The following is a 9483-nucleotide window of genomic DNA, read 5'->3' on the forward strand; positions in this document are numbered from 1 at the left end:
CTGAGTTATCCACTTTATTTCCTCATTGTTACTATAGTCCTCCTCATTTAGTTATTCCATATTTTACCTCTTAACCTGATGGTTTTACACGAGCTCAGCTCTGTGTGATCATGTGTGTGTGAAATGACTAAAGACCAAACCGACCCCCGCTCACCTGCTGGGCGCCTTCGGAGTCTTACTATCGAGCCACTGTGGTACGAGTTAACCTTAGACACAGGTACCATTTTCTTTATTTCATTCTTTTGTTCCTGACAGATCAGAGTTTCACTGGATGCAGTTTTTCTCTCTATGAAGCGTTTCATTAGAGCTGTGATGAACGTCTCGGGTAGCGGTTAAAGAGGAGGGAGACACGAGCGTGAGGATGGGATCAGATTGGGCAGGAGGTCTGAAGGTCAGGAGATCTGCTGAGTGACAAAAAAGGGCTGTTGCACGCTTTTTTAAAAAGCAAAACAATAAAAACAATATCAAATTTATGGTGTTGTAGGGCTTCGTTATCTCTGGGCTTTGGCCAGCAGTGACCTCCTTCTCACACTAGACCTGTTTGCAGCTGAGCATGAAGCAGACAGATGAGAATTAGTACCTTCAAAAACAGGCTAATCTGAGGGTGAAGGTTAATCTGTAGATCTGCCGGTCAAACGTTCCTGTGGCCCTGAGATGCAGGTAGGGACCGAAGGGATAAGATTGAGGACACAAGGAGCAGAAATGAGACTCCTCCACAAACGTATCTGAGGAGCTCATCATGCAGAAGGAGCTCAGCTGAGGTGTTTTAGGCAGGTCCACAAAGGAAGAGGCCCTGGACACGCTCGAGAGATTATGCCTCTGAGCTGGTTCTAACGCTGTGGTGTTGGAGGAGGCTGCTGATAGAAAACAGATGGAATCTCCTCATCTCTGAAACATCTGCATTTATAGAGTCGCCAGTCGAATCTGATTAAAAACTGCTTCAAAGGTTTGACCACTTAAAAGCTTTTTAGCCCACAAACATTAAACATTATAAACATCTCTGGCTCCTCCCATGAGAACAGAAACCACACTAGGTCTTCATCTTTGCTGCGCCCGCCCACCACCACACAGCTCAAACTGACTTCTGATTGGCTCTTTGGGGGGGGGGGGGTTCAAACGCTGTGAGATGGGCCGGAATAAATGGCATTCTGGGGAACTGTAGAAAAACATTGCAAATTTCATGGTTTAAAATTTTCTTCTTCTTCGGGAAATGTTCTCAATAGCTGTCAAATAAACAGCTAGTGAAATGATTCCGGAGTATTAGGGCCGTCACAGCACCACTATCCAGTTTAGGGCAGCCTCCTGAAAACATCACCGTCATCCGACACGACCACCGGCTTCTTCTACGCCCATGGACGTTTGTGCTGGCCTTTAGCCACACCCACACTGTTATCGTTTGAAAACCAATCGTAAATCCTTAACGGACCAATCAGCACACATTAGCACCAGGATTGATTCATTTGAGTACATCTCTTCCTAGGATTCATTTAAGAAAGCGTGCTCCCACCCTGTCTCTCCACTTGTCTCCACGACTGAAAACATTTTGCCCAGTCTCTGAGTTGGGTCTCTAAATGACCTCTTATCTCGACGTCTGTGTACTGTGTATGCCACAAACATTCTCCCGTTTTAAGCTTTTATTTTGGTGAATACGACAATGGTACTTCCTTCACTTCTTTATTACATTTTTTTTAATGGTATTTAGGTACACCTTTGCTTTTTAATAGCATATTTCTTGACACTATTATAGATTAAATTGCCTTTTCATTCTTTTGTACATTTATGTTGTATTGAATATGCTCCTTTTTTTTTTGTTTTGATTTTTTTTATGTCATAACGTGTTTACAAAGACAGTATTATTAAATATAATGTCTTTTTTCCTCCCCCCCTGTCAGTGTACAGAAGCTGATTTGCATCATCTTTTCTTTTGGAAAAGGAATTTGATGGTAGACTTTTATCTGAGTGTGACATGTAATGAATTTGAATAGAGAGTCAGACACCTTGTACACTTGCTGTTCTGTGAGGTTTCTACATATCAGCTGTCCTGCTGCTGTTCTGCAGACATTTGAAGGTTTCACAGCAGATATTTGTAGATGGGATCGTCCAGCCTTCGTTCAGCAGCAAATAAAATATCTGAAAATGTTATTAAAAAAATCACAACTTCCTCTTATGTTGATGCAGTTTCAGCTCTTTGGCTCAAACACTGCACAGCGACTGAGGAGAATGCTGATTTTGTATGATCAATTAGGTCTTAAATTGTCTTTTTATTAATAAAAGAATGCTTTGAAACAAACAAAGTTTCATTTCTGTTTGTCTTGTCTGGCTCATCCGGATCCGGACCTGAAGTGTGCACTGTCTGAGGCCGTTTGAACACTTTGAAATGTAGGTTTTTCTTTTTATCCATGAAGGTGGGAGGTTTGATGCTGGGTGTTAGTATGGGATAGGGAGAAAGGGACGGGAGAGCGTCACAGACATGACAAGGAAAGTGTAAGTATTTCCAGAGTAACTGCTGGAGTGTGAATGATTACTACAAGAGAAAAAGAAAGAAAGACTGAAACTTCATTATTGTGTTGGTCAGATCTTTAGTGGCTGCAATGAGGGACGTAAACTAGAAAAACAGATCCCAGTGCGTGTTTTGATCAAAACAGCTGTGACGCTGCTCGGTCCACATCCCCCTTCGATAGCTCAGTTGGTAGAGCGGAGGACTGTAGAGGCTGATCACAGTGATCCTTAGGTCGCTGGTTCGAATCCGGCTCGAAGGAGAGATTTCTTTTCACAAAAACTTTGGCCAAGATCTCTGTGTTTATAACGCGGACTTACTAAATGAAACGCGATTATTTTTGCACGTAACAGTTTTGGCGTATACCTCACGTGACCTAACAGGTGTGTCCACGTGAAATTGAATCGCTTGCGTAAAACATGATTTATGCTCAAACAAAACATGTGTTCCCTGACCGGGAATCGAACCCGGGCCGCGGCGGTGAGAGCGCCGAATCCTAACCACTAGACCACCAGGGAGTGATACACAACAACCCTGTGTATGACGATGAAAAGTCTGTAAAGGTGATCTCAGCCAATGATATAATTTGTTGTTCTTTAGCCTGGTTCTGCTAACATTTCTTCCTGTTAAAAGGGAGTTCTTCCTTGCCACTGTCACCAAAGTGCCTGTTCATGGAGGTTCATATGATTTTTCAGGGTTTTCTTCATTTTCTTCGTATCATTGTAGGATTTTTACCTCACAATATAAAACACCTTGAGGCAACTGTTGTTGTGATTCTTACCTTACCAGCTGTAAGTAAAATTGAATTGAATTGAAGAACTAAACAAAAAAACAAACAAAACAAATTAAAGTGAAATAATTATATAATTCCGTAATTAAGCTATAACATACATTTTCAAGATGTTTTTTTTCATCCTCTGTTATGTCCATACTCTTCTTCTTCATCAACCAGATCTCAGGACTTGAGATGAAACCGAGTGGTGTGTCCACTGGGGGACAATGAGTTAAATAGGAGAATTACCAGACCAGCTTCTTTTAAGGTCTGCTTAAGTCCATCCATTCTGCAGTTTGTGTGAAGGCCTGTTCTCCCAGTGCCAGTGTAAAACTGATTTGATTTGAACAGAGCTTAAATATGTTTTTCAACCCCGTCAGTTTCGTGGGGATATCCTGCACTTATAAAGTTACACATGCTGAAAAATGGTGTGAGTCTATGAACTGTGAGCGATTTTATCTCGGAACCCTGTGACATAAATAATCAACAATTTCTAGATTTTAATGATAAAATTAAAAAAATAATGGAAAAAAAACACGCGACCGGTTATTTTTTAGTACTTCCGGGGTGACTGTCATGGCGGCGCCCATAACGCTCTAGCGAAAGGAATCTAAACACGTTCATGAAATAATAAAACGCTGTGGAGCGAAGCAGCCATGAAGTTCAAAGATCTGCTGAAGTGGAACGCCAGAGTATCCGCCGTGTACGCGATTGGTATTTGGACCATGGTCGGCTCGTACGCTTACCTGAAATACACAGGTCGCTGCGAGGTCGCGCCAGGTGAGCGACGTGAACTGTGAAATTCACACATGCGCAAACAATATTCTCAAACTGAAGTACGCCGAATTATTTAACAGCCTCTTTTTGATGAGTGTCATCGGGTATGCTGACAGATGTTACTCATTTAATGTGAAGAAACTGAAGAAATATTAAAATGAGATGAATCTAAGAGGAGCTCTGAGACGTGCCCCTTTCTTCCTGCAAATGCATGCAATAAGTTACACTGGAGGCTGCGTATCCAGCTTACATACACTGGATACGCAGCTTACATCACGTTCTGCTGGTTGGTGAGAGAGGAAGGAACCACAAACAGGACAAAACAGAGGTTACTGACCTGCAGCTGTGGCGTATAAAGAAACAGATTCTCTCTCTAGTCTGAAATAACAAATTTCATTTACTTTCAATATCAGCTGATCCAGTTTGTTTGCACAGTGCTACCCTTTATTGCTGACACATATATTCATAGAAGTAACTGATAATGAATGTTTATGATTGCCCTCCTCTTACTCAGTGAAAAAAGAAGAAGTGGAAGAGCCGCAGGATCCAAACCAGGAGGTCTACAAGACGGCACACACCAAAACTGTCATCACCTATAAGAAAGACTTTGTCCCGTACACCACAAGGATCTATAATCTCATCTCATCCTTCAGCAGCGATCGAGGGGCTGGAGACGACAACAAATGAACCTCTCCAGTTAATATTTATGTATTTCTGTGAGGACATTATAATGTTTTTGTTTTTTAAGGAAACTCCAGCTGCGTGTCCACCTGTCCTGCTCTGATGGCCTCAGCCAGCTTTTAGTATCAAACTGTAAGCAGTATTCAGTACTGTTCTGTAATTCAGATGCTCGTGGTGTGTAAATAAACCCTCAAAATGCAGAAATCTGTTTCAGTAGAAAGATTAAAGGTTCATCTGTGATTCATGTTATAGGTTGGAACAGGATTTGGGGCCTAGTGATGTTTAATCCTGGATTTTCAGTGTGACAGAGGTCGTTTACTTTTTACCTTATGTTTGACGAGTGATGTCAACAGTTGTGAAGTCACCACCAGCTGACCAGTCAGTTCTCTGGAAAATAAAACCACGACTGCAAGAAGATCCTTCAGACCACAGAGCTCAGATTATAATAAGATGTAAAGTTTTTCAACAGCATTTAAAGTCTTGGTCTTTCCATGATAAGCATCAATAAGAAATACGCACTGGAGCCTTGGTCTACACCACAGGCCAGCAAGACAGTTTTCGGCCACCTGGGATACCGAGTGGCTGAAAACAAAGAGGGAAGAGAAACTCCACAGATGCACGTGAAATGTGACTGAACTGTTTAGTGAGCAGGTTATGTTGTTCTCACTGTTTATTAAGATGAATGAAGTCTGTCTAAAGCAGTAATGTTGATTTTGAATCAATACAAGCCATCTGTTTTAAGGCCGCCTTCATGAGAGCTGAAGGCAGATCTGCCACTTCTCTTACCTGCTGGTGTCACTGGTATCTGCTGTACATGAGGCTGGGAGTGCAGGTGGAGGTGAAACGAGTCACCAACTGTCCAGGAAAACATAGACGAGTCAAGGACTGAAGATACAAGACACAGCAGTATTTGCATCTGATTGATCAGCTTTATGGGAGAAGGAGAAGATCCAGAAAGTGACTGGTGACATTTAAACTGTTATAAATGATTTGTTGATCTATAATCTATCAGATACATCTGTCATGAATGGCATCAAGCTATTTGGGGCCAGAAAGTACATTCCTATCAAAAGATGGACATGGCGATCTGTTTTTGGCAAAGTGAATTCTTATATCCTTTATTTATACAGGAAGAAGTGTCATAGACGTTAGATCTGCCCAAGAGGGAAGCAGAAATTGGGACAAACATAACATCACAGTAATATAAAGATATTTTAAGCGTCCAAAAGGGAACTCTATTGATTACAATGAATGTACAATAAGACAATAAGTCCTGCGAGCTACAGGTCATTTCTTTATTCTGTTTATAACACCGTAATAAATCATGATAACTACAGTCTATTTGCCAATGTTAGCAAGGGTATGAGGCGTAAAAATAAACATCGAAAACTGCTTTTTGGCACAACACTGGAGAGGAGGACACCTGGTGGTAGATCCGAGGGCTCCACAGGTGAGGTGGAGTTAAAGTCACTGCCCTCTGTGAGCTGTTCCTGGGCTGCAGGTCAAGAGGAGTAAAGACCATCTGCCTCTATACGTTTTTTTATTTAGCCGACACACCCGCTGGTCTGTACACGTCATTTCCTCAAGCTGTTTACCCTCTCAGGTGTGGGTGGAGCTAAACAGCTCACACAGGAAGTGTGTCCAGTCCACTCAAACACTGATGCGCTTTCGGTTTGCGGCATCTGTGCAGCTGATCGAAGACGGCTTTGTTTGTGTCTGCAAACAAATATTAATCGGATTTCTTCGGGAGTTTCCGCCCAGCTTTGGTGAGTCGAGCTGAAAACTCTTAACGCAAACATGAAAATTCAGTTTAGGAAGTTTCAGGGGAGAAGGGGATGTTTGGTGAAAGGTTCCAGGTGTTTGCGCTTCTGTTCTGAGGCTCTGCGTGCAAAGCGCCACGTGATTCACGCATCAGTAAACGGCTTTGTGATCTTAAACAGGAGCGTTTTAAAAGTTTCATTTCAGCCTGTTTGTTTTGGCTCCCTCCCCTTTGGCCAACCTCCAGAAATACTTTGTCCCCTCCATGAGCGCACGGATAAACTACGCGATCAAATATTTAAAACTTTATACCCCCGAAAACAAAGGCTTCTCTGGGGAATCTAAAACAATGCGATGTTTTCAGTTTTGGTTTATGTGTGGAAAGTACTAAAAAAAAAATGGAAACCTTAGAATCAGTTTCTGAGTCACGTGTCTGATGCTCTATGTTGTTTACATGCTAAAGTAGAAAAAACACCGATTTTGTCCTGTTGTTAACAGACTATTTTTAAAATGTGTTAATATTGAACCCACAAATGCATCAAAGGTGGACGAATAGCAAACCTGAACAACACCTGGCAGAAACTAAGGTAAAACAGTCCACCGTGGAATTTATCCATGACTTAAACTTATAATGGTGAAACAGCGCTGAGATGCTAATGTTGCACAGGCCAGGGAACAAACAGGGCAGAGACGGAAGAAAAGAAATTACAGCAGAACTCAACAGAGAGTTGAGGACAATACAAGAGCTCTGCTTCAGCTCACAGGACGTGTTATTCTGCACTGGGTAACCAGCGTCTTTCCTTTCTGTTCTCAGTGTCCAAACATGGCTGCTGCCGCCTGTCTGCAGACTGAAGATCAGTTTCTGTGCGCCATCTGTCTGGATGTGTTCACCGATCCGGTCAGCACGCCGTGTGGACACAACTTCTGCAAAAACTGCATCACTGAACCCGTTGACGCCGACGTCCCGTTCCAGTGTCCCGCCTGCATGAAGATGTTCTACCCAAAGCCCGAGCTGCAGGTCAACACTCTGATCTCTGAGATGGTTGATACCTTCAGACGGGCAGAGCAACGGCCAGCCAGACAGGAAGAAGTTCTCCTTGGGTTAGGCTTAAAACCACTGCCGCTGCTTCTCTGTGTGGTGTTTCTTTCATTACTTTTGGACTGCATGAAATTCAATCATCCTCTGGAAGAAATGAGTAAAGGAGAGAAACTGGTGAAGATGGAGGCTGAAATCCAGCAGACGATCGAGGAGATGCGACTGAAGATTGAGGAGCTCAAACGCTCAGTGGAGCTCGGTAAAGAGGACGCAGACAGAGAGATGACAGATGGTGCTCGGGTCTTTGCTGCTCTGAAAGAGTATGTCGAGAAAGGTGAGGCCAAGCTCACGGAGGCCATCAGAGAGAAGCAGAGACAAACAGAGCTGCAGGCTGAAGGCTTCATCAGAAAGATGGAGCAGGACATCCGTGAGCTGAAGAAGAGGAAGACGGAGGTGGAGCTGCTCTCTGTGCTTCAGCTGGAGGAAACTGCAGAGATGAAGGAGAAACTACCCAAGATGCTCGCCATGGCCAAGCTGAGGAGGGCCCAGAGCTACGCAGTGGACGTGACACTCGATCCAGACACAGCAAATGCTTACCTCTTCCTGTCTGATGATGAGAAACAAGTACATGATACCTATAGGGAGAAAGCTCTTCCCTACAACTCAGAGAGATTTTTTTACAGTGCTGCTGTTTTAGGAAAACAGAGTTTCTCTTCAGGCAGATTTTATTTTGAGGTTCAGGTTGAAGGAAAGGGCGAGTGGACTTTGGGAGTGGCCAGAGAGTCGATCAACAGGAGGGAAGACATCACACCGAGACCTGCAGCCGGTTTCTGGACTGTAGGCCTGAGTAATGGAAATAAATACAAAGCTGGCCCTGATGTCGCTCTCTCTCTGCAGTCTGCTCCTAAGAAGGTGGGGGTGTTTGTGGATTATGAGGATGGCCTGGTCTCCTTTTATGACGTTGATACTGCAGCTCTGATCTACTCCTTTACTGGCTGCTCCTTCACTGAGAAACTCTACCCATACTTCAGTCCTGGACTGGAAAATGATGGTTGGAACTCTGCACCTCTGATCATCACCCCCGTCAATTAAAGAGGGCTCATTGTGCTTTCCTGTCTTTACTTTCATCAACAACAGGCGATTCTGATATTCACCTTCAATTGACAGACTTTGGCTATTTATACTAAACCTCACCAGCAAGATCCCAGGACCTCCATCACTCAGACTTGGAGGTGCTGACGCTCGTAGTGCCACGTTCATGTTGAACGTCACCCTCCTCACCTCGACTACACACTTGATTAGCACAAACACAATCTGAGACAAGGCATGACCCTGCCTGAGTCCAGATCAACCAGGGCCATGCCTTGGTCCAGGATCTTCCAATAACATGATGATGTGATTGCTATTAGAATTCCCAGCAGTCATGTGCCCACTGAGCTTCACCAGCTCAACATCACCACTGGGTCCACCAGCACTGGATGAAAGGATGAATTTAGTACATTTACTCTAGTACTTCACTGAAGTAAAGTTTTAATGTACTTGTACTTTCTTTGAGTAATCCTCTGTATTTTGGGTGAAAATACTGTATTTTGTCCTCTGTGTGTGTAACCAGACCCTAACTGACTAAATGTCGGACAAGGTGTGTGTTTGTGTGTATTTTCCAACTTTCTTGCCACAATAAACAAAAAAGAAAAAGAAGTTTGACTTTGTGGTCTTTCATCATGGTCCCCTCATCGTGTAGTCATCTCTGTTTGGGTTACTGTCAGAAATCAGTGTTAGGTCATTAGCATCCACGTGTCAAAAACACTGGTATTTCTGGGGGTAAAACTTTAAAATGTTGTAAACTAAACTTCATCAATTTATTTTAAAGTTTTTATTTGGGGTTTTAAAACCTGCTCATGTATTCTGCTGTATTATTATTGATAAATCAAAACGGCAGCATAAGAAGGAATTAAAATAATA

The 9483-nt window shown here is 43.0% G+C and overlaps 2 protein-coding genes and 1 non-coding gene across 3 annotated transcripts; all 3 read left to right on the forward strand.

Annotated features, from left to right (window-relative positions):
• Window positions 1-2671: 2671 nt before the first annotated feature.
• trnay-gua (transfer RNA tyrosine (anticodon GUA)) lies at window positions 2672-2759 on the forward strand. The gene is given in 2 exon segments: window positions 2672-2708; window positions 2724-2759. It is a non-coding gene; the product is annotated as a tRNA-Tyr (tRNA).
• Window positions 2760-3813: 1054 nt separating this feature from the next.
• LOC113023190 (small integral membrane protein 26) lies at window positions 3814-4931 on the forward strand. The gene is made up of 2 exons (XM_026169213.2): window positions 3814-4049; window positions 4561-4931. Exons 1-2 carry the CDS (start codon window positions 3926-3928, stop codon window positions 4731-4733), a joined length of 297 nt encoding a protein of 98 aa, XP_026024998.2. The 5' UTR covers window positions 3814-3925; the 3' UTR covers window positions 4734-4931.
• Window positions 4932-6336: 1405 nt separating this feature from the next.
• On the forward strand, window positions 6337-9219 carry LOC113023191 (E3 ubiquitin-protein ligase TRIM21-like). Its single transcript, XM_026169216.2, has 2 exons — window positions 6337-6493; window positions 7300-9219. The coding sequence occupies exon 2, from the start codon at window positions 7309-7311 to the stop codon at window positions 8611-8613; it is 1305 nt and encodes a 434-aa protein (XP_026025001.1). The 5' UTR covers window positions 6337-6493; window positions 7300-7308; the 3' UTR covers window positions 8614-9219.
• Window positions 9220-9483: the final 264 nt, after the last annotated feature.

The sequence above is a fragment of the Astatotilapia calliptera genome, chromosome 6 (assembly GCF_964374335.1).
Source record: "Astatotilapia calliptera chromosome 6, fAstCal68.1, whole genome shotgun sequence".
NCBI classification, from domain to species: Eukaryota; Metazoa; Chordata; class Actinopteri; order Cichliformes; family Cichlidae; genus Astatotilapia; species Astatotilapia calliptera.